The sequence below is a fragment of the Echiichthys vipera genome, assembly GCF_963691815.1.
Source record: "Echiichthys vipera genome assembly, chromosome: 21".
Lineage (NCBI taxonomy): Eukaryota > Metazoa > Chordata > Actinopteri > Perciformes > Trachinidae > Echiichthys > Echiichthys vipera.
This window is the reverse complement of record NC_139846.1, coordinates 19,246,278-19,271,635: the sequence shown is the minus strand read 5'-3', so window position 1 is coordinate 19,271,635 and position 25,358 is coordinate 19,246,278. Positions and strand designations below refer to the sequence as shown.

Genomic DNA, 25,358 nt, shown 5'->3' with positions numbered 1-25,358 from the left:
CATGTGGACCGGGGGAGGCGGGGATCAAACCGCCAATCTCTCAAATGGAGGATGATCCACTCTCCCACTGAGTCACAGTACACAATGTACAAAAATAAAGGGACAGTTATCTTTATGGGTAAATATATTTTTTTATATGAACTGGGTGTGATGGAATGTTAGAATTAATAATAAAATGAGAGGATGCTGAATATGTACGTGTGTGTGTGTGTGTGTGTGTGTGTGTGTGTGTGCGTGTGTGTGTGTGTGTGTGTTGAGGTGAAGGGGGCAATGGAGTGAGTAAATGCTTTAATGATAAATGTATTGACATGAAAAAATAAAATTAAAAAAAGAATGTTATTATATTATTATTATTATTATTATTATCCTAAAATGTATATAGAAAGTGACATTACCATCAGGGAACTCTGGGTGGCAGAGTTGCAGGTCTTTGCACGTCCTGGCCGGGTTGTTCTCTGTGCCCATGGGGTATTTCATGCGTTCAATGTCCTGTTTGAGGTTGTTGAGTGAGCCGAAGATGTCCTCCATGCCCTCGCCGTAGTCCATGAGGGCAGCGGCTGCATCTGACTGCATGTCACTGGAACGCTTGGTCTTTTTGGGTGATCGGATGGGTAGGGGCTGGATAACTTCACCTGGTGGACCCTGTGTGTGTGTGGGAGGAGTAGATTTGGTACAATGCTCCAGTACTGTGACAAAGTGAACTTAAAGGGGAAAGAGGCAACAGTAGTGGTACTGAATACTCACAGGAGGACCAGGAGGACCAAGGGAACCAGTGTCTCCTTTAGCACCAGCAGGACCCTGGTAGGAACATGAATAGAAACATGGTAACCCAGATCAATCGGACATACACATAGTGACAATATGCCTCTAAAAAAACTGATAGTACTCACACTTGAACCCTTGGATCCTTTGGGACCTTGGGGACCCTGCATGCGATAGAACATAAGCACAGCAATTTGGCAAAGTCGTTCTATCATCAGTGTTAAATCTAGAGGAACGAGAGAATCAGTAAAAGACTTACAGGCAGACCAGGGGGACCTGGGGGGCCGAGAGGACCTGATGATCCACCGATACCCTGTGGTAAGACAAGTTGAAAGCAGAAGTCAGATGTATAAAAAACATTGGAAACAAAAGTATAATCATGCTTTATGAGCTGAAGAAATGCACGAGCTTTCATATGGACTTTTTTATTAAATGAAATGAAGAGATGTTTTTATTTTCACCATTGGGAGAAGTTCGAACACTGCACTTATGAGATATTGCTTCTTTAAACCCAGCGATTCACAGTCTTAAAGCTCAATGTGGTCAGGAAATAAAGACAAACAATATGAAGCCTATTTCCAGACCCTGAAATAGAAATGGTAAACTGAGTGAAAACTTTTTTGATGGCCTTGTGCTCTGACAAAAGGGGACATTACGATTTCATCAGGCTTAATCTCCAGATACTTAATCCAAGCCATCACCTTAAATCACTAAGCTGGGGCAGTCCAAGGGCCACAGCAGGGCAGAATTGCATATTCAGTCATTCGGCAATGTTTATTTAAATATGGATGAAGGTTGTCACCAGTCCTTTATCCAAGCGAGCTTCAACCGCCTTTCAGGACACTCTTTTTGGGTGCAGTTATATTACAACAGTGAGCTTTAGATACGCAGAACCGACTCACAAATGAAGCAAGTGGTAAAAACAAAGCCTGTATTTATAGTGTTCAGGATGCTCAAACAGAGGGAAATGAAGAAGCTGGATACATGTCCATTGAAAGTGGACAAAACTAAACATAAAAGTAGTTCTATCTCTTTAAAACCAGTCAAGGCGAGACGGGGGGTGTAACGCAGAACAGGTGAGCACTGCACTGCAATGCCTTTTTTTTCAATGGATTTTCCTCAACAGCAAGACCTGTGGCCACAGTGAAAGGGCAAGAGGTGGAGGGCAAATAGCTCGAGGAGAGACAACGTAGTAATAAAGTCATCAATTACTTACACTGTCGCCCTTGCCACCAGGAGAACCTTGGGGCCCGGGCAAACCTCGGTCTCCCTTCTCTCCTTGCTCACCAGGGGGTCCGATCAAGCCAATCAAACCTGGATGACCCTGTAGGAGGAAAACAGACGTGCGCACACAAAGAACAGTGAATGATGACAGTAATGCCCCTTTGTGTACTAAGGGTTAAGTTTCATTACAACACAAATCCTCAGGCATTATAATTGAAATGTCTTTCCTGCAACAGACAGGCAACCAATCTCAACCAATTCACAAGGAAAAGATGATGACTTTGAAATAGGCAAGCTCTAACCAGGCCCAATGATTTGACAGCATTAAAAACACACAACACGCAACACAGTGCCTCTATTGTGTGCTTTTAAACAGCTCTCTCTCCAGCCATCATGTCAGTGTGCGGGAGGCAATTTAGATAGAGTAATGTGTGCTGTCTGAATATTCTTTGCAGTTATATTTCACCAGCAAATTTGACAGTGGCAGCGAAGAAAAGAGCAAGATTAGACACATTGCAGTGATACATCACATTCAGCTGCATATTCAGTCCTGTTTTTCTCTTACAGCAGCTGAGGCAAAAAAAAACCCCTCATTTTGCTTCCTAAATGTTAACATAAGCGTTATTAACACCGCTGACTTTGGGCTTCTAAAGGATTTGTTGCTTTTGATCAAATGCAAAGCGGTGGAAGCCGTGTGCAAGTGGTGAGCAGCCTTGACTCAAGTCTGAACCTAGAGCGCTGTCCTTGCTCATTTCACGTTTTCATGTTTATCTTCCTGCATATTATGAACCTGGGAAATTGAATCAGCTTTTAGTGAGACACAAGAAAAGGGGCTACACTCACCTTTTCACCTTTAGACCCAGGGTCACCTTTAAGACCAGGGAGACCAGGAGGACCCTAAAAGACAACAACAACAACAGAACTTAAACATCGGTTTCACAGAGAAAAGACTAAATAGATAGACAGAACAGTGTGGGGAAAACTAGCATAACAGAAAACTTGGAGCAGAAAATGGCTATAATACGAAAAAGAAACATGACAGGGAAAAACGAGGAGGCATTAAAATCATCAATTATGGAGAAACTGATCCATGAATGCATTAAAGATATGACTTATAGGAAGAGTCCAGCTTTTTTTCGTTTAAACAAGGGTAGAAGCAAGGGGAAACTTCTCACCTAGCTCTATAGAAAGTGTAAAATTACATCTTCCAACTATTCCAGCTCTAGCTGGATGGATAAATAGTGAGAAGGAGAGACAGAGAGTGAGATATTACAAATACGAACCATGGGACCAGGTGGACCATCTTGTCCTGGGGAGCCGGGCAGTCCTTGTTCACCCTGTGAAAAGCCATTCAATTGCAGTGAGCATTATAGCCTCCTGTATTTCCTTTGGCCTGCCATTGATTTGCTGTGCTCAGCACGATGATTAATAGCCCAAACAGGGAAAAAAAGTGTGCTGGAATAAACAAGCGAAACTAAAGTATAAGCCAAATGGGTGTATTGATTATTCCATGAAGTCTATCATCATGCCTTAGCACTACCTTTTTAAGTGTGTGTGCGTGTGTGTGTGTGTGTGTGTGTGTGTGTGTGTGTGTGTGTGTGTGTGTTTGAGCATGCATGTCTGTGTAAGATTGGAGCTGAATGTATATGCAGGGTACACAACTGCTGTAACTAAGACTTACAACTGGACCAGGGATTCCACGCAGACCCTCTGGACCGGGCTTCCCTGAAGGTCCCTGGGGTCCAACCGGTCCTGTTTTACCTGCTGGACCCTCTGCACCTGCCTCACCCTGAATGTGGATATAGAAGTGTTGTGAAAAATATGACATAATTCAGAAATGTAAATGTACTTTACCTGGCTGAAAGTAGCATAAACGTGATTTATAATTTCACTGCAAGGCTTTGGTCAACTACTTCATCCTATGGCCTGTTATTTCTGCTGCGGACGCAGTTCTGACCATAGACCCATAGAGGATCATTTTTAAATCATTATTTGTGTTGATTTCCTTAGACGTAGCATGCAATAAGTGGAATAATGTAGAGCGAGCCTTCAGGTTTGATTCAAGTAATTCAAATAATGACCCACTCACTCTACATTGTCACTTACTTTTTAATTTTGCAGCTGATATTTTACTGATATTTTCAGAAGCATTGAGCAGAGAAAGTGAACTTGAAACTGTATAAACTGTTTTCAGTAACTGTAGCCAGGGAGAGCACTCTACAGTTAAACGCCACTGACAGTGGTATATGTAGTGCTTTATAAAAACCTAAATGATACAATAATTTGAACTGTTTGGTATGGGACGGATAATTCTAGATGTGCAAAAACTACTCCAATCTGCATCACATCAAGAACACTTGACATGTTGTTGTGTTTGGAGCCTCTCGATATCTTAGACTATTTTTTATCAGAATTCAGCTGCGGGCTGCTTTAAGCAAACACGAGTCTGAGTTATCAAAGGAGCCAAAGTGCCAGAACAGGCAAAGCAATATATAGTGCTACCGTGCTATGTTTTCACTTTAGGTTAGGGGTAAGGTTAAGTGTGTGATGGGTAACCAACTGTAAATATAAGATATCAAGTTTGAGCTGAAAGTGATGTACAGTGGACAGAACTACTTTACTGACGGCATCTGATTGCCCTACAGCGTTGATATATCCGTGAGCTGTCATTTGTTTTACATGCCCTGAATACGATTGTAGGCACTAAGCCCATCATTAAAAGCATTAAAAGCATTTGTGTAGCATTAAAAGCAACACAAAGCTCTCTCTATTTAATTTCATAATATACCTTGGATCCAAAGAGTGCCTGTTTTGATACCTGCACTAGTGAAGTATTACTCCTCAGCCAATCTACTGGTATTTTCTCTCTTTAAAGTATTTTACCGACTTTATTACAACTATTGTGATGTACAGCTGAAATTTCTTCCTTTGGAATATCAAAATTCAGCCCTCAGATTTTCACGCACACTTTCAAGGCAGATTTACACTTCTACGACCAAGATAAGACATGTGCTGATATAAAAAACAACAACATACTGTAAGTAAACACACAGTTCGTTCTAACGTAATTACATCCATAATCATGTAACCAGATTAGCTGAGTGAGAGGTAAATTGCATTGATATTCAGCATGCAGCAGATGGTGGTAATTGATTCTGCCTGTGCACAAAGCAACAGATCCTATGTATAGATTAAGACACCGATGAAAGCAGGAGATTGGTGTAAAACAAGTGCAAACTCAGAGAAGCTTCATTTGGGCTCGGATTCAGACTAAAAAGAGAAAAGCATAAGCACTCCTGAGCACCTGAGGGCTAGCCTGCTTTTGTCTGTCTTTAAATTAAGCCACAGCGTAATGCACAAAAGATAAACACTGCGTGCTGAGATGACTCTACTGTGCGAAGCATGAATTGATTTGTTACCTTAGCGCCCTTCTCTCCTTGCCTGCCCTCTGCGCCAGCAGTCCCTGGAGGTCCCTGGGGAGGATGACAGGAAACTTTAGATTCAGCATTTCAACACACTGTGCGACAACACTTAACAAATAACTGAATGTTCAACTTTGATGGTTTACAGTATGTATGTTGGTTCATTCTTTCAAATCAGTAGTGTTCAACATTTGAACACCAAGGACCTCTTCCCTGACAGAGAGATGGAGTAGGGACCCCTATATTGTTTTAAATTGATTAACATATTAAACTATGCCTACAATAACATGTAGGGTGGCCTAAAGCCTATGCACATACCTTTTTATGGTGCATAAAATGATTTATTTATTATAAAAATACATAATGTTACACATACATGTGGAAGGTACAGTAAGTCCTGGATGGACACCTTACCAACTGTATAGGCCACTAAGCCTATCATCAATGTTTAGAGTAAATTATAAGTGTTTTTTTTTAGAAGATAGAGAAATTTTTCTTTGCTAATAATATGGTGGATTTATGGTAATGTACAGTATATTTTAACATATAAAAAAACACAAGAAACAAGAGGCCAACGCTCGTTAAAAACAACAATGGCGGCTCCTAAAGAGGTTAGCTTGGATGCTGCAATAGCATCAGATTAATCAGAACTGGAGAGTATTCATTAAATGAGAGAAGAGAGCGGAAATAAAGGATTTTCTCGATGGAAGAGACGTTTTCTGTTTTCTCTTGATTGACTTCAGCAAGCATTGGTTCTTCCAATCACCTGCCGGGTACACAGTATTTTGCCTTTTCCCAATCAGTTTCCACTGAGGCCTTCTCAGATGGTTCTGTGTAACAAACCATCTGACGAGTCAGTTACTGTATTTATGCTTTGGTCTTAAACAAGGAATACGATTTTGTCAGGCTAACTCCCCGGCTTCTTGGCATTCCAGTTTACTTCTATTAGATTTCATATTGAACACTGGTCTTGCCTGATAAATACTCGGTGTACGCTGTCTTGGAACATGGCTGACAATCTAATGCCTTTGAATGTGTACTACTTCAGCTATGTCTAGATCTATTTGAGTGACTATGACATGCCTTTATCTGCCCACAATAAGACACGATCATGCAGCCATGTGCAAATACACAGAAAACACACACAGCCTTCCTCAGTCATGTCGAGGGTTGGCAGGTTGTCTTTTCTTTCTGGTCTGGTCTGCTCTCAGGCCCATAGCCATTTCTTTCAACTTCACCTCTAGTGGTCCGTCTTCAAAACCGCTATCCATCCAAATTCCACTCTCATCTAGCTGACTGAAGCCTGAGTGCTATTGACTGAGAGCCTCTAACCTGAGCTCGCCTCCTGTCTTGCAGCTTTCATCTTCTCCTTGTCTACCTCTTACTGGTGGGGAAGAGGCAGGCTCTTCATAAGAAGAAAGAGCCATTTCAATTGTAGCACGATACATTGCATGGGGTCAATGTATAGGTGTGTTCTTGTCAAGGTTGCCAGGGCACTTTGTGCTGCCTCTGTAGGTGTATGAGGTGTATGAGACACAGTGTATAACTGTCCTTGACCAGTAAATTTGCCCATAAATTTGCTACTGAGAAAGAGTAAAAAGGTAAAACATAAAGTAGTGACCTGCACCTAAGAAAATAATTAATGAGCTTAATACCGTTTCCATATTTTCTTTATGCATTATGCATTTTCTTTAGGCATTAGCAAATCCGATGAAACCAAATGTGCTGCTATGCTAAATTGACTTATTCAGAATCTGAGGCTGTGCTAGAGAAAGATTTAAGGATTGTTGCAATTTTCTACAGGCAAAAATGCTGAGAAGACACAAAAAGGGCCAACAGATCCTAAGCAACAGCTGCTGTGGAAATATGTATTCAAAGAGCAACCAGGAGCAGCAGGGATCATCTTAGGTCCCTTTTTTCCCCTAAGCGATTAAAGAGTGAGTGATAAAATAGCCCTTTTCCTCACCATAATCCCTAGGCCATTTAGGTGCAGCATATGCTGATACCATGCTAAATACTCAGAATGTAAATTCCATTGGGCACATTAGGAAAGCAATCAACCCTGGTTTTAAAATGCATGACATGTTTTTATCCCCATTGGTCTAAGCCTTGGAGTCTTTCTTTGTAAGGCAGCCAGTCACTTTAGATTGTGACTTTTCTTTCTAATTCAGGTGAGTGGCTGCTCATTTTCATGTGGACTTTGAGCTTCACATAATATTGGAAATATGTTAATATTCCACGTCAGATGTGTGCATTCAAAGAGCAGCTTACTGGCTTTAATATTTCCCTCAGTTAACTCAGCCTCATGATGTAGGATGCATGATTATTGGATAGAGTGGGAATGGACATTATAAGAATCATAAACTTTTAATGTGGTAAAATCTACATTAACTCTGATCTGTAACCTTGAGGAGTTTTCTCAAAGTAGAGACCCAGTTCCTCTGGTAAAGGCTGACACAATTTCAGTGGTGATAATCACATCATAATCAACACATTAAAGGATAAAAGGCTTTATTTTAATTTGCTCTTTTTTTTTGGGTGGGCGCTCCTAATGCCAACCCTCTTAACAACGTGATCCCGTCCTGGTTATGCCTTTGTTTTGCACTGACTGTCCGTGAAGCAGACATGGATCAATAATGTGTCAGGCCTGCTATATCTCTCTTGCTTTCTTCCCACTGGCAAAAGTAAATGAGATCTTTTTCCAGCTATTCTTTGGTAAACCTTTTCAATTTTCTTGCTTGGGATAAAAAAAGATTCATCATTTTCACATCCTGCCGCTCATTCCTCAGCAAGCTTTGGGGTGGATCTTTTTCTCAGACAACGCAAAGCCTTGACCCCTAAAATCTCCCACTTTGTTTTCCCCACTCTACTTTTAATGAAAATGAATCTCTGCCGCTTTACTGCCAAGATTGAGTTGTCGTGGAGGAGTTGTTGCGAAGTGAGGCGGGATAGAGGTCCGTTGGCTAAGGAGCCAGACTGCAATGCCAACAGATACACTCCTTTCATCAGAATCAGAATTGTAAATACTTTAATAATCCCCGGGGGGAATCATCTAGTTCAAAACAGAGCTAATACGTTCACATTTCACATGGGCTTGTTGAGTCATGGTTTTGATACTGATAAAGGTTTTGGTTAGCAAGAGATCACAAATCAACTTAGTCTTACAGTGATGAAATACCTATAATACGGATCATCAGACTGGTTTGTCTTTGGATGCACATATTAAATACTGTAGTACTTTTAGTTTTAATGGACACAGACTTACTCTCTTGCCGGGTGGTCCAGGTGGACCAGCTTCTCCTGATGGACCTGGAGGTCCCTGGAAACAAGCAAGAAGACGTGAGATGCAGTATGCTATAACAGACCGTGAACAAACGAGTCAGTGCCGATATGAATTCAAGCAGCATGCTTCACTGAATCCCTCGCTATATCCACCAAAAGGACAATACACAGAGAGCATATTGACATTTCGGGAACATTAAACCCCAGGATACTCCAGAAGAGTTGAGCGAACCCCAAAGTTGGATCAGGCACTGCACTGCATGAAATGACACATACTGTGCTTCCTGACGCACTCTCATCCAATTATCTCTGAGTTAATTGCAAGCCATCATACCACTTGTAAATATTTGGCAGTACTGAAAAGTGAAGGCAGAGTAACAGAGCTGTTTTCATACACTGAGTACACAGTTACATGTTAATACTAAGAACAGAAGGATATACGTACATGTTTTTTCTCTCAAAGAACACTGGGTCATTATACGAAATGCATCATATTTTAATAGAACTTCTAAACAGTTTTCTAATGTAACATTTCAGCATGCAATCAGAGTTCATAGACATTCATTCATTCATTTCAAATTAAAATATGCATCATTCCTGGGGCAAATAAAATATAGTCTGTGTTTGTCTTTGGCAGTGATAAAAGCTCATTTACATTCATAATTCATAAATGTTAATAAGACTTGTGATTCGTTGCGCTATACACAGGGCCAGCACATTACTGTTTGGCTTTGATTTCTCATCATACTTAATGAATCTGCAAAGCAGATAAGTCCATTTACCCTACACCAAGGAGAGTGGACTAAATATTTAAATGTAAATTATTTACTGATTAGATCTAATTACAGCTTTTACTGCAGGCAAACTTGCGATGGACTACTATGATATCAAATAAATGTAAACCAGACACATTCATACACAGTGACAAATTAGCTGATTGTTAAGATGACTGCATTATATTGTGTGCTTGTGACGTGAACTGTACATGATATATACTCATGCAGTTCTGTCGAAATGCTGTAAAATGGCAACAACTTACCGGCTGACCGGCCTCACCATCCTCTCCCTTCTCTCCGGATTCTCCATCAGTGCCCTGTAAAAGAGACACGTGCTGGTTAGATGATTTCTTCCACTGAAAATATCTATCTATATGTTAACTGTCATATTGTTTCATGTATGATGGTTTACTGTATAAGGGCCCACACAGAGCAAATATTACTTAAAATATATCATACTTACAGCAACACCTGGCTCTCCAGGAGGCCCAGGATCTCCAGGGAACCCAACAGGACCCTTTAAGAGAAAGAAATGAGATGCATCAGTGTAGCAAAGGGAACCTGAGGCACTGCTGCAGAGACATCACTTCCCTGGATACAGGTATTAAGGACTTGTTAGTAATTTAGGCAGTGATTTAGTCCTGGTGTACCTGGTAAAAACCATCCTAGGCAATTTGATGGACTTAATGATGATGTTGCAAATCCTCAAGAAAAAAAACTCACATTCCATTACCATGCAGGCATAAAGTATAATCTGCCTCAATAAAAAGGCTTTTTAGTTCTTGAATATGTTCTAGGATAAAATTGCCTGCCTCAAAGCCAGTGGGGGACATTTCCTTTAAAGCAGTACATTTGAGCCTGTTAGACTGAGTGCCGGAAAACATCCTTCGCAGATTTTGAGAGTACTTGACCGACTTACAGGGTTGCCCTTTGGACCATCATCTCCAGGGGGTCCTTTGGCACCAGCAGGTCCAGCAGCTCCAGGAGGACCAGCTTCTCCTTTCTCTCCTCTCTCGCCTTTAGGTCCCTATAGTGGTGGGTGGGTGGGGGAGAGAAGTCAGTACATCAATACAGTATCACAGGGGGGTGCATCTTTGAAAGAGTCTACAGTGACTGAACTGGAATGGGGATAAAAAAGTGACGTGTGGACAGCTGCTGCTGAGAAACACTGGATCCAAAACTGATTTCAGAGTGTGTGACAGAGGACAACAGCTCTGGATGGTCAACACTGCTAATTTGAATTGAGACTAAAGAGTTTGCATTTGATTTTCAACACCAGGAAACGTTATGCCCGAGCCAGAGAGCCCACACGAGCAGTGTATGACGGCTACCTTGTTGCAACTGCTGTGGCTTGCTTAGTTTGCCTTGATAATGGCCCAGATAATAGAGTGCTTGACTTTATTTCAGTATAAATGCCATTTATAATGATTACTTAGACAAAATAGGTCCACAAAAAAGGAAACAGAAAGTATTGAGTTAAATAAAAATATGTGTGTGACATACTTGACATACAACTAAATATTAAAACCCCCAGCTTCCGTAACTCTATTTGTGCTGACATGATGGTGCACTCTCCCTGGGACTCTGCAGATTCTCTCCATTGTGATTTAGTGGCAACTCTTCATATGAGTTGAATTTGTCCCCATTTGCTGCCCTGCATTAAGGCCATCAGCTTCCTGTTCCACTTAAGGGAACGATTTGCCAGATGACAAAAAGAGATGTAGTTTCATCTCTACTGTACAGATGTACCGCCACATTAAACATCTGGCTGAAAGCTCTGTTAAGCATAATTCAATGTTTCTACAACACAAACTTCACTTTTAAACTTTGGTAGCATCCATATTTTAAAATGTCTTTATCGTGCAATTATTGTGTATTTATTGTGTTTGTATGCAGTGCATGTTTCATGTTTAATGCATATCATTATAATGTGCTTTTTTCAAACTGATGATCGATGAGGATGGAAATGAGCTTTAGCTATATCAAAGTATAAAAAATCTAATTTTTTTTCTTAAGATCCATATATTTTTGTCAGTACAAGTAATACATAATAATGTCTGTATTACCACATTGTAGAAATTAGTTATTGTTGAGTTATCATTGTCCCAATGCCATCAGTACTAAACGTAACACATAAATATAAAACACAAAAGAAGAACTGAAATACATTGGGCCCGACTGTGTTTATGATGGGGACTTAAGCTGCACACTGACTTTGGAAATGTCAATGACACCAGCAGTTTGATGAGGAACTAGCAGGGGACATTATGGATGCTTGTAATCACGCCCGTCTGCCACTCCCACATCCTTTCAATCTGCTGTTGTACCTCAATAATGATGAATGAGTCAGCAGAGCTAATAGAGCCATCAGTGATGGCTGTTTGGTAAAAGTTAAAAAGCTAATCAAATCATCATGAATCTCTGTCTGGCAAAAACACAGGCAATGACATGGCAAATCAACGTGCAATCTTTCAGAATATTTTACAATTACAATGGTGATTCAATAAAAACTCCGTACGGGGAATTGAATTATGACAATCTAAATACAAAGTATTGAAATGGACTGAGGAGGTAGGTATTGAAAACGTTTGAGGTTCTTCACTTCTGGACCATTGTAGTGATCAAAACAGGGCAAATCGAGGCTCATGTTTTGATGCCAATGGTGGCTGCAACCATTTCTCTTTCTTTACAGAAGCACCAGGCATAATCTCATCTTAATTCATCTTAATTATATTAAGATTAAACGCTAAATGGACTTATATAGTTCCTTTCTAGTCTTCTGACCACTCATGATGCTTTTACACTACTTGTTAAGCTAATGTTTTCCTGGCAATAACCTACAACCACGCACGCACGCACGCACGCACGCACGCACGCACGCACGCACGCACGCACGCACGCACGCACGCACGCACGCACACACACACACACACACACACACACACACACACGCACACACACACACACGCACGCTCACTGATAGCAGAGGCTGCCATGCGATATGGAGTCTAATGTAATCATCTAAACCACATCCACACACCCATGCCCAGCACAGGGAGCAATTTGGGGTTCAGTGTCTTGCCCAAAGACACTTCGACATGCGAACCGGAGGAGCTGGAGTTCGGACTGCCGGTCTTCTGGACAACCTGCTCTGCCTCTGAGCCATAGCCATCCCTACAGGTCAGATTTTGCTTTTACTTGTTAAGCTAATGTTTTCCTGGCAATAACCTACAAATATACCTACCTTGACATAGCAAAAATACATTTTACCAACCTAAGTGGTGTGTTCATTAAGAGAAGTGAAGCTACTTTTTAAAATGTTTTCCATTAGAGCCCTTTAAATATTCGTGCTACGGCTGGGCTGGTTATGTTAAAGACTGAGAATTTAATATATTTAATGCGTGTTGATAAGCAAGATGTGCTGTACACAGAGACACACAGATGGTGGCACATTTGACAAACTGACAAAACAAAAACCGATCTCACTTACTCCAGTTCCAGCCTCTCCAGGTGGTCCCGGGTTTCCGGCCTCACCTTGTTCACCCTGTGGTTAAACAGATGTCAGTGTCTGGACAGATAAACCGTCAAAGTCACACCTACTGTCCCATACATTTCAGTATCAACAGAAGCAAGACATGTAACTTAGCAAAGTCTATAAGTCTAGTTGATACAGTGGTAATTAACGCTACTGTATTCCAAGTGCCCCCTCAAAGAGTTGGTAGCCCTTCATATTTCATGTCCGGATCATTTTAACTGCCGTGGTACAGCATTAAGCATTTATAGTGCAGCCATCTGCCAAATGGCAGTAAAATGGACGAATCTTGTTGGAAGCGTTGTAAAATAGACATTAATAGTGTCAAGGCACTAACTCAGACAAAAAGCCTGGACATACGAAATGAATAGACAGCAGAAGGTAACAAAGGGGGCAGCTGGATGATCTGGAGTGGGCTGGGAGGGGTGGGCCAGCAGTATTTCAGCCCAGTGCCCGACATCATGTAAGGGAGGCAGAATGCCCAGAGGTGCCGAGTTGAGACTCTTACCTTCTCACCCACTGACCCCACAGGTCCAACACCACCTGGAGGCCCTTGTGGACCCTGCAGCAGGAAAGAAAGAAAGAGGTGAGTCATCATCCATCACATTGGGAGAGTACACTTGATGATGTCCAGGCATTGCAATGTAAGATAGCCGAGGTAAAGCCAATTAAGGTGTAGTTAACTTTATGTTACAGTTTTACATAGCACAGGTAACATATGCAGCTTATATCTTTTTGTGTTGTTATGAATTAGCCACACATACATCAGCTCCACTAGGACCCTGAGGACCTCTGGGACCAGGGGGACCAGGAGGGCCCTGAAGAAAAGAAACACAGTGTTGTTAAAGTGCATTAAATGAGTCAAAGAGTGCGAACAAGAAGCAGATGTGTCTCTCACCATGGGGCCAACATCACCGTTCTCTCCTTTCTCGCCAGGAGGTCCAGGAAGCCCCTGAGGACAACAAAAATGAACAAACAATTATACCATCAAAAAAGAAAATAATCATGTTTCAAGCACAAGGTGCTGTTGCATGAATAAGCAATGATGTTCCTAATGATTGAAATGTGCTTGTGCCGTTAAATGCATTAGCAGCAGCTGTTCCTACTTGATGTTCATTTTTTAATTTGATTTGATTGCCGGAATACATCGTAGTGAGGTGATGAAATATTTAATATATCTGTTGGCCAGAACATTCATAAATAAATTACTTAAATCCATTGTTTTATGTGCAGTCTAGTCCTATTATCTGTTCAATGAAATATTCGATTAATATGCAAGGTCAAGACCTCCAACACACAGAGAGAGTCAAACAATCAATCGTGAGTAGACAATGTGAACAGAGAATTAAAGGAATCAGAAACAGTGCAGTTTAGTGATGATAGAAGGAGTCATTTCAGTTCAATAGGTCGGGAAAGTAGGCTATACATTAAAAAGCCTAACTTAACTAGATTTTCTGAAATAACTGTTGGTAGTGAAACACACAGTGATGTATCCGATATCTCCACACTCGGGTGTGAGCACAGCAGAGCTTTAAGCTTAAACGACTTTATTCTACAATCCTGTCCCTGGCTCCGTTAACATGTAAGGCTCCACTCCTGTTTTCTCTCCTTTTTGTAGTCAGTGACGGTTTCATCTTCAATCAAAAGTGCAGACATAGATCCAGCTCGCTCATGCATGGCAAATGAGCAGCGTGGTCAAGACCTCATATGTGTGTTTGATCCCTGACATTTTACCGGTAATTGCTGTGATTAAGTCGCTGCACCCTGCTTCGCCTTCTGTGTGTGTCTGTTTTTTATTCAGAGGTAGTTTGTCGCCGGTGTACGGTGTAAGGTTGCAAGGGAAAAACATCCAAACAAGCATTCCCCTACATGTGCAAGCACCATAATCTGGCTCTTTATGTATGTGTGCATTGACCTGCATTTAAATGTGTGTGAGTTCATGCCTCTGTTTGCGTGTGTTTTCTTACGATGCTAAAATATGTGTGTAGCTGCCCGTTGATTCCTGCCGTGCTGGGAAATCTCATCTGTGTAAAGGTCTCCGCTAGTCTGAGATCATTAGTGGTGCTACTAATTATGCAGCATGGTAAATGGGCTCGATGAAGAACTGACTATTGGAGCAGGTCAGTCAACGCAATTAATGGAATCACGATGGGAAGTGAATTACTCCCAATTAAAAGTCCATTGAATACAATCCTGCAGAGATAGGATAGTACCTTGGAACGATGAGCAGTAGTCTATGTAATTTCATCAAGACAATGACGCCAATCTCTGCAGTACACTCTTAACGGGCTTAGCTTAAGGAGCTGATTACTAATAAAACAGATAATTACTAACAAATAGGCTACTACGGAGAGCAAGGTCCTATCTCGTTAGATCGTTATCACGGTGATACAAAAACATCATTAAGCCAAGTTGTAGTGTAGATTGGTTTATGTGTACATTTTTTGTATTAAGGTGAGTCCACTTTACCTATGGATAACATACAACTTTGCACAATAAAATCAAAACGTAGCACAGATGAATGTCTTTTATCAAGCGGTCAATGTCACCAGCATCACCAAGGTGATCATTGCAGGTCAAAGCTTTTCACCATAAATGACACCCCGCAAATCCAATTAAAGCAGTATATAAAGAGTATACTGCACAGGCGACTGTATAGGTGTGTGAGCTTGTGTGTGTGCCTTTGTTTGCACTGTTGAATGGTGAGGGATGAATGTCACACAGTTTACACAGGTAACCCAGTGAGCCTGATTCTTATGCATGTCATAACTTCACACCGCTGCTCCAACTACAGGCAGAATGAGTGAAGAAAATGACTAGGAATTGCATACTCTTGTTTATGGTCATAAAATATAAGAGCTGTATAAGATAAAATAATTCATATTTACAGTGAGTGTACACAGCTCAGTACAGTGGGTCAAAAATAAACAATACAATTTATATTCCTAAATGCTTTATATTGAGTTCGTCGTACGCCTCTGAAATAAACTCATTGTATTTTTCTTCTTCCAGCTCATGCGCATGTTGATAAGTTCTTTCTTCCCTAGCTACAGGTGATTTGTGCAGAGCAGTGAACTAGCATGGCACATGTCATGTTTCACCCATAGCGTAAACCTACTGTGTGCTATTTTAGGCGATTTCTCACCACAATGATGAAGTCATTCAATGTGACAGCCACACAGCTAACAGAAGAAGAAATGCTATCACTTAACAAGTGGAAAAGTCAATGTAGAGTGGCAAATCAGTGGAAGCAGGTCTCACGGGTTGGACGTTTATCACGTGTGTTTTTATAAAGAAAATAATCCTGGTGGCTGTTGTGATGCAGGTCATGTACCACTAGCCCCTTGCACATAGAGATTGGTGGTTTTGTTTCTTCATTCTGTCTTCGTACCTTTGATACAGACAGCGTGATGAAATAAAGGCGTCTCAGCCCTGCCTCAAACAGGCTGTGTGGAAGGGTCTACTGATACAGTACGGGCTGGACTAAACATGACAGACAAATATGAAGTATAGACTAAATGTATCAAACTTTCCCACTAGACAAGAAATGAAATATCCAGTATCACATCTCATTGTCTCTTTTTTCATGTTACTGATGAAAAACTCCTGACAGAAATGAAATTGCATGAGAAACAAGTGGCATTACCGAACGATGGCAGAACTTTACCGATGTTGTAGAGTACTGCCCCATTGTATATATCTTAACATAATAGGCCCTAATGCTTATCTGAAAATGTTAAAGTTGCTACGGTAAATACATCATTTCCATTGACTTAAGGTCTCGATATAGCAAACACTGACAAAAAGTCATGTATTCAATATTACCTACATAGGGACTCTTAATGTTTGTAATCGTAGCTTGTTATGTGAAATGCAGACTTGCAATAACGAGAGTTATCCTAGACAGCTGTTCATATGACATAAACCGGATTACTGTAGTATCAAGGCATCACATGGCTCATTGCATATGATTACCTTAAATGACTTAACGCATTTGTAGAATCTGCACATGCGTGAATGTTACTAACCTGCAGACCGATGGGACCAGGAGGTCCAGGGAAACCTCTGGAACCTTCGTCTCCCTTCTGTCCAAACATACCCTGTTGCCCCCTGGGACCAGGCTCTCCATCAGCTCCCTGAGAACACACACACACACACACACACACACACACACACACACACACACACACACACACACACACACACACACACGCACGCTCAATGTGACCTTTCCTCTCAAGTTTAACATTTAATACACGTTAATGTGTTTATTCTTATAACAAGCTTGTGAGGTATTGCTGGCACAGATAGTGTTGCATACAAAATAATGCTGATTAAAATAAAGAATGCGTTTATTGTTTAATGGTATAACACAAAAGAGACTCCAATAAAAGGCAGAAAGTTATTTTTAACTTGATTATTTTCAACACCCAATGTACGGAGTCTTTATTAGGAAAGTTAAGTATTTTAGTGGCTCTTTCTGTTTGGTTTGTGATGCTATAAATATTGTACATTCACACACGGACCATCACATCACTTAGGGCATTTGTACTTACAGCGGGACCTGGGGCACCTATAGGACCTTGGAGACCAGCTGGGCCAGGAGGACCCTGAATACAAACATGAAAAAGTTTCAGCAGATGTAAAAGCACTTATGTATTTGTGAATTATAAATTAAAAAGAATGCTCTCTCTTATTGTGATTATGGTGTTAGTGTGTGGTCCCCTCAGTAGGGGAACCTTACCAACTCTTTATTTACTGCGGAAAGTGGGTAATGTGTGTGCAAGTACAGAATAAATCGACTTTTCAATCCCTTGACGCACCTGTTCTCCCTTGTCGGCTTTGCTTCCTTTCTGACCGGGCTCTCCGACCTCTCCCTGTTAAAGAGGAATAGACACACACATACACACACATACACACACACACACACACACACACACACACACACACACACACACACGCACACACACCGTCTCAGCTCAACTTTGCTTCTTCTCGAAATGTCAACAGCTTATGAAAAGAGCATTGAAAACCCTCAGCTTAACACAGAAAGCTATTATCTGCAGCTATAACTGTGTGCATGTACAAATATGAAGATGGAAGGTTTTCACTTTCGACTTTGTTGTTTTGTAAACCTCTGCAGAGGCATATGTTGGTAGCTCAATAGGAAGCCTGATGGTAACCTTAAGGGCCATAATGATTGCAGGAGATGAAACGAGCAACAGTATTTCACTTTTACATCTCCTCTAATTGCGTTTGCTGGCGCATTTGGTTATGAAGATGGATAGGCAACAGTGAAGGAGGGAGAGAGAGAGAGGGGCATATTTTCCATGCAGATGGTCTGAGTGGGAACATGGGGATGAAGATTGATTGCCAATCTGGTTCAGTCCCAAAACATATCCCAGTTTGGGAATGGAAAAGGAGTTGGAACAGGGCCAACAGGATGGGATGGGTGGTGTTCATAGACTGTATAAAACATGGACGTGCTCTTTGTGACGTCACCCATACGTTTCTAAAGAGCCCTTGTGAAGCTCAATATGAGTGGCTCCAGCTGTCACCATATTGGCAGGGCCGGACTCATCAAAAAATGGGAAAATGGGTGGCTGGTGGCTGAGTAGTTGAAGCAGTCGCCCCATGTGAAGAGGCTGAAGATCCCAGAGGCAGCGGATGCTGGTTCGACTCCGACCTGCAGCCCTTTGCTGCATGTCTCCCCCCCTCTCTCTCACCTCATTTCCTGTCTGCACTTTATAGTAAAGGCTTGGAAAACTGCCATGAAAATAATCTTTAAAAAATGGGCAAAGAGGTGGAGCTGAGGCGGGCTGAATGATGCCTACAGTATCCTATAGCACGCTCTCATTCAAAGCAGCCATTCCCCTTATTCTGCATAACTTTAACCCTAAATATAATCCAAACGGGTGAGTTATACAAAAAATTCCCCCCCGTACAGTTATCATGAACAGGGAAATGAGCTATAGAGACCAAAAATGTTTTTTCTTTGTATCAAGCTGTACACTTGTTTATTGCTGCTGTAAAGTTGGTCTTTTTAACATGGTGAAGTGGTTGACTGACCTTGTCACCATCCTCTCCAGGTGGACCCTGTGGTCCAGCAGGTCCGGGTAGACCAACAGGACCTTGGACACCGTCACGACCAGCAGGACCTTGAGGCCCTTTTTCACCCTACAAGAGCAAAGACATTTGTTTTAATTATATTTTAAAAACTAAAAAAACAGAACTGAAGGTCAAAGAATGGAAAGAAAGAAACTATTCAGTTAGCAGAAAGACTTTGTCTAAGCCAAAGAAAAAAAAAAAAGCAATACTTACAGGTGCTCCCTTCTCTCCAGCAGGACCTGGGGGACCCTGAGGGCCAGGTCTACCGGACAGACCAATTGGACCCGCTGAACCGGCAGGACCTCTTTCACCAGGAGAACCCTGAGCGTGAGAAAGAAATGATGAGTAAAACAAACAAAAGGCAGTAGCCATGTTTTGTTTGTTTTTGAGAGGACACACATTTCATAGTTTTGTTAGCTTGGACCTAAATATAATCTGCGAATGCTGGACAATAACCATTGCAATTAAGACATCTACAAAGTGAACCCACCTCCTAATGGATTCACACACATATACACACACCCACCCCTTTTAAGAAGAAAAGTGAGAGAGCAGCAGGAGGAACACACAGTAACAGGTGGCTTTCAAGTTCCCATAAAGCAGTGCTGCTCCATGAAAGCAGCCAGCATTATCTAGTGTCGGGGAGCTGACGTCTTGGTGGCTCTCGAAACTCCGAGCAGCTCGCTCCTGCTGCTGAAAACACATTCCTGAATGAAAGAGGCTGCACTGTGTATCAGTCCTCAGATACAGGAACTCAGTGTTCACCTAAATCCATAAAGCATGATGGTGAAAGACACTGTTGCAGTGATTTAACTCATTGTGTACCAGCATACAGCTGCATGCATTAACCGTATGTTCCCAGGAATCCATTGCCTTACCAGGAAACTCTCAATATAGAACCAAACTACAATCAAGACCGTATAATCTGTTTTAATCAAAACCTAAAACCCTGATTTTGCTCACGTTTCTCATGGTTTTGCACCACTTATATTATGGGAGTGACCACATTTATAAATTAACAGTATGATTTGTATTTCCTTTGCATGCAAGTTCTTTGACTTTATTTAATAAATTATCGTAATACATTAATTGTCTTCATCCTAAGGCTGTGATGTATTGTCTGTCTTATTGTTACCTATTAACAGTTTCAGTGTCCTATGATAAATGTTGGAGACTTTTCTAATCTCTTAAGAAAAAATAACCTTGAGGACATATGTTAATAATGTTCAACATGAAAACAATATACAAAACATAGAACTGGTGGAACCCTATGTGTTTTTCGACTCTACAGTAGGAAGTAGCTAACACTTAAATCTGTAACTTATAATAATTATGAATTATTAATAGTATAATCTTCATATTAATGTGTGTTGGTAAACACTGTCTGTATTCACTCATGCAGGAGAGTGAGGGAGGTAAAAACCATGATGTCTTAAAAATCTCACATTTAGAACAGTGACAGTTTCAGACTCCACCGATTCTAAAGGGTTTCTGAGGCTAAGTGCAAAGTGTTTGCTGATTAATGTGCAAATGACTGTGAAGTGTATGAAGTGTGCGTGCAGGTTACTTTAATGTGTGAAATATATGGCCTTTGCGTAGGAAGTTACCAATATATTCATTTCCCAGTGCTGAAATGACCGTGGCGGAGTCATATTAGTGCTGGATTATTCTAAAATTCCCCTTAACATGGTCTTGCTGAACACAAGACAGTCAAGGATCTCCTGAGCAGGAAATGACAACCAAGAGAACAAGAAGTGGCACGTTTGCCACGAGCATTATGAGGATACCAGCTAGGCATATTGTTATAATTTGATTTAATACTTTCTAAATACACAAGTGGAAGCAAAGTAAAAATCACACTCACACACCATGCTAAGGAATAAGAGCAGCAGCCTTTTACATCAAGCTAACTGCAGAATTTTGTGATGAAGCTCTGGAATCTCTGTGATAATTTGAGAAGAATGAACGCAGTGGGCATAAAGTGCCAGGATGCAACCTTCGGGACTGGTGAGGCATATGTAGAAGCAACACCCAGGACTAGACACTGTGACTCACCATATGGATGGTCTCCCAGCTGTTTGATGTGTGTGTGTGTGTGTGTGCGTGTGTGTGTGTGTAGGTTCTGACTCTGTGTGCAAGGAGGCAATGTACACAGCCTTGATACCCAGCTACTCTGGCGCATGATTGCTCTAACGATAAATCTGTGTGTGCTGTGGGACGGGATTAAATTTGGTGATGCTTTCATTGGAAAATGAATAAATAAAATACTGATTACGTGATCATGATGAATTAATGACTTAACGTGTTTAAACACATCCACTCGGTGCAAGTTAATGTTTATTATGTTTCTTTTTCTCTTATGTCTTCCTTTAATGTCACTGTGGCTGCAGCTCAACACTTTACCATCTAATGTAACACTTCCCACTCTTGCTTTATTTGAGGAAACCAAGGCTAATCTTTTCTCTGAAGCAACAGCTGTGGTGTCCTTAGGGCAGGGACAATACATGTGACATTGTTACCTTTTAAAATAAGTGCAACTGATGCAGTGTATATGGAACTTCTAGTCGCACAGTAGCTAATGTGCAGATCTTGTCCATGGTTAAGCTTTAAATAAATAAAACACATGAAACAACTGTCTGACGTATGCAGGCTTCACTAAAACATGAAATATACTGTACAATCCTTAACGCAAATCAAATGTGAACTTGAAAAAATGTTTGAAAAAAATCCAATACAGAGAGGAAAGAAAGGTACTTTGATCTCCGTTTACAGTATACTTATATACTTACAACAGGACCAGATGGACCTTGGGGCCCCTCTCCTCCCTTCAGACCTGCTGGGCCCTGAGAAAAAGAATGAAACACATGAGCGCTCCCTTGATACAGCCTGTAACTTCTCATCAACCGATGCATTCCCTCTACAGCCCTGCATTGCAACACCTCTATCATCATACGCCAATCCAGCCTGGACTGGACTACCTTGAATTTTCTTTATCTCGTTCTGCACATGCAAAATTGTGAGTTTCATTTTGCACATTCAAGGATGTGAATAAAATGTTTGATGCATGTGTGCTTTCTTGTTTGTCAATTCCCAAAATGTGTGTGTGTGTGTGTGTGTGTGTGTGTATGTGTGTGTGTGTGTGTGTAGCTCTTGAGGGGGCCACAGAAAAGCACATGGCAGTTTGGGTAATGAGTCTCTATTGGCTGTGGCTAGGTGCTGGAGTAATTTACAATGACTGAAAACAATCAACAGTGCTGCTGGCCTGCACAGTCTGACTGACCTTGAGGATGTAGGCAGCACAACACTTCTCTCCCAACAACAGTATATCAATTCCTCACCAGCACAGTCTAATTGCTAACATTTCCCACTTAATAATTTATTAAGTAAATAATGCATACAGAGACAAACAAATAACTTAACTGCTCCCCAAAAATGCTGGCATTGAAATATGAAAAACAATTCATGTCCTTGAGTTAAACCAGGGAAAGATTTTGCAAATGGATCCCTAACCGGCAATTCCCTATTTCTATAGTAGAGGCCTATGATGCACTGCAGTGGTTAAGGCAGTGGTGTCAGTGGCGGCGGAGCGATGCAGAAGCACGCCTGTTCATTTGTAAGATGTCGCTTTGGATTTCCTCAGCACCCGATTGATTGCTAGGAGTGAATTCTAGTGCTGCTGTCTCTAATGAAGTGAATGGCTCTAGATAGACGCTGGTTCATTTGTTATGTAGTAATATTCTGTCACTTTCTACTAGAAAACATATGTAAAGGGAAGCTATGGTGCAGGTAGAGTGTAGCTCTTACCGTGGCGCCAGGTAGACCTCTTTCACCAGGGAAGCCTCGGAGGCCAGGGGGACCGTCTTTACCAGAGGATCCCTGTGGTCCAGGATCTCCCTATACACGGTATCACATGATTGAATTAGTGCACCTAATATGCATAAATCGCATCAATACAACATTGTAATAATTACAATGTGTTTTGAAGAAAGCCATCTGAGTGAAGGAGATTTATCATCATCATGTATTCTGCTGCCAACCTGAAATGATGCCAGCTGGGCCTTATCAGACAATGAGCGGAAGTTTTAGGCAATACCAGTAAAATTAGCATTTTTAATCAAAATGCTAGCCCGGTTCATCAGGCATGTTGGTATACAAGTTTGTTCGAGTGTTCACATGACAATATGCTCTATACCTTTTTTACACAGGAAGCTGGTGTATGATCACTGAACAAGTGCTCAGCCTTTGACCCTTTCTTATCAGGAGGCTCACAGAGGAGATTGCAATCGTTGATCCATATACAGTGTGTCACGATTAAAATTACACAGAATTACTGTAGCAACTAAATCCAAGTTTCAGTTAAACCCCTCTCCTCACACAGTGTCTAAAAGGGTCTTTGGAAGTTTACTATTTTAGATAACTTTCTTATTCTTTTATTCAACATAGGAATCTTGTTTACTAATGGCTTTGAAGACAGAAATAGACTTGTTTTGTAGCTGACATCCATCTTAATGAAGTATGTACGTTTTCTGTGGATTCATCACAGACACCACACAGTCAATATATTAAGTCTCAACTCATGCTTTTCACAACAATGTAATTTGAAAACAACGTGTGTGTTGAAAAGGCTGCATAACCATATATATATATATATATACACACATATAAAATATAATGATCAAGTTCATTACAGGATGGGACAAATCATTTTTAAAGTGCACAATATTTGTTACCATGCAATATTTATAACATGGTCGTAAAAAAGATAGCAAGTATGAATTTAAAGGAATATTTAAATTCCAAATAAATATTTGAATGGAAGGAAGAATATGAAAAATAAATGCATTTCACACTGTATTCATTCAACAGTCGTGATGATGAATTAAAAATGTGCATTATGGGTAGGAGTATTATGTTTGCAGTAGATGCCATTAGTATAGGCTGTCTAAGGATATGTCTTCTGTGTAACCTTGGCTCAGACACTGAAGTAACTTTCACAGTTAGTACCAATAATTGCAGAGCAAGTTTACTTCCTGGTTGATTTTTTAAACCCCATCTCTGAAACAATGACATTTGACTCCAGAAAAAGTTACTTCTGGCTTTGTTTGCTTTTCTTTTGTATTGGCAGGCTGACTTTATCTGTAAACAGTGAGGCTCAGAAGAGTGGGCTTGAGAGGTATAAGAGGATTTGGGCTCTGCTGCCAAGACCTCCACGAAGTGTCCCTGGCATACTGATGCGCAGGGCTGAGCGGAGTGGGGTGGAATGTGGGGCTGTGAGTGGTGAAGGTTTCGGAGTTAGCCAATGGACTTGATTAAACTGTCTGCTTGGCGAAGACAGGAAGAAAATGAAAGCAGAAGACATGGGTGTGTGAGAGAGGGGATGGGAAGCAGAGGAGGCTGAGTGGTCCTGGGAGTCAGGGGTTTGGTTTGGAGCAGCCCATACCTCTACAAAATGGCTACTGTCTGTTCCTAATGGGCACTCAATTGCTGGCCAGGGACGGATTGTAGCCCCAAATCTTAGCTGCTGTATCTTCAGCAGTCACTTGCCAGAGGCCAGTGTAACACAGAGAGTGATAGTGAGACTTTTTTGCTATGGATTTATTTCTGCATTTTTTCAGTTTTATTTAAGCAATCCAGTAGTCTACTGAGCTTTGCATGCCCTCTAGAAACATAACTGCTTGTGAATGCAGCTGGCTTGATCTGCAAAATCAAATCATGTACAATAATTGCAACTGCATAAGTTCAATTTGCAGCTCACCTCCATACTGTTGATCTCTCTATCAATCTTCCTGACTTCCTCTCTTTGGTATGACTAACACAAATCTAATAAAGCCCAAAAGAAAATCTGATCCCACTCTTTTGAACAAATTACTATGCGTATCTGTTACCCACCGTAGAAGAGCAGAGGGCCAATGGGGTAATTTATAGCATTTTATGCTACTACAGAAAAAACAAATGAGCATTTATTTGAATACTTCTCTCCCCTTCAGTGTATTATACTGAACACATACCTTTGCTCCCTCCTTGCCAGCAGCACCTGGAAGCCCCTGCTCTCCGGGTGGGCCGGGGGGTCCAGGGTGGCCTCTCTCACCGACAGGACCAGTCTCTCCAGTTGGTCCCTAAAATGCCATCACACAGTTACTTTTAGTTCAACATTGCAATGATACAATATGGCTGTCGATTTCCAAAATGAGAGCTGCTATGAACAGGGAGATGTACCAGCTTTAGCTAAGGGGCATGCATGGAGTATTTCTT

General features: G+C 41.2%; 1 protein-coding gene across 4 annotated transcripts in view; it reads right to left on the bottom strand.

The window, feature by feature from the left end:
* The window catches only part of col11a1a (collagen, type XI, alpha 1a), an 84,947-nt gene that overhangs the window by 5,493 nt on the left and 54,096 nt on the right, over positions 1 to 25,358 (bottom strand). For all 4 annotated transcript variants that reach the window (XM_083936091.1, XM_083936089.1, XM_083936092.1 and 1 more), the window contains 25 exons: positions 25,115 to 25,222; positions 22,911 to 23,000; positions 21,896 to 21,949; positions 19,320 to 19,427; positions 19,068 to 19,175; positions 17,822 to 17,875; positions 17,555 to 17,608; positions 17,027 to 17,134; positions 13,897 to 13,950; positions 13,763 to 13,816; positions 13,507 to 13,560; positions 12,957 to 13,010; positions 10,386 to 10,493; positions 9,930 to 9,983; positions 9,730 to 9,783; positions 8,674 to 8,727; positions 5,406 to 5,459; positions 3,668 to 3,775; positions 3,270 to 3,323; positions 2,830 to 2,883; positions 1,979 to 2,086; positions 1,022 to 1,075; positions 891 to 926; positions 745 to 798; positions 396 to 642 (listed from right to left, as the gene is read on the bottom strand). In XM_083936091.1, the coding sequence (XP_083792217.1) occupies positions 396 to 642; positions 745 to 798; positions 891 to 926; positions 1,022 to 1,075; positions 1,979 to 2,086; positions 2,830 to 2,883; positions 3,270 to 3,323; positions 3,668 to 3,775; positions 5,406 to 5,459; positions 8,674 to 8,727; positions 9,730 to 9,783; positions 9,930 to 9,983; positions 10,386 to 10,493; positions 12,957 to 13,010; positions 13,507 to 13,560; positions 13,763 to 13,816; positions 13,897 to 13,950; positions 17,027 to 17,134; positions 17,555 to 17,608; positions 17,822 to 17,875; positions 19,068 to 19,175; positions 19,320 to 19,427; positions 21,896 to 21,949; positions 22,911 to 23,000; positions 25,115 to 25,222 (1,939 nt within the window). The remainder of the gene's footprint in view (positions 1 to 395; positions 643 to 744; positions 799 to 890; positions 927 to 1,021; positions 1,076 to 1,978; positions 2,087 to 2,829; positions 2,884 to 3,269; positions 3,324 to 3,667; positions 3,776 to 5,405; positions 5,460 to 8,673; positions 8,728 to 9,729; positions 9,784 to 9,929; positions 9,984 to 10,385; positions 10,494 to 12,956; positions 13,011 to 13,506; positions 13,561 to 13,762; positions 13,817 to 13,896; positions 13,951 to 17,026; positions 17,135 to 17,554; positions 17,609 to 17,821; positions 17,876 to 19,067; positions 19,176 to 19,319; positions 19,428 to 21,895; positions 21,950 to 22,910; positions 23,001 to 25,114; positions 25,223 to 25,358) is intronic.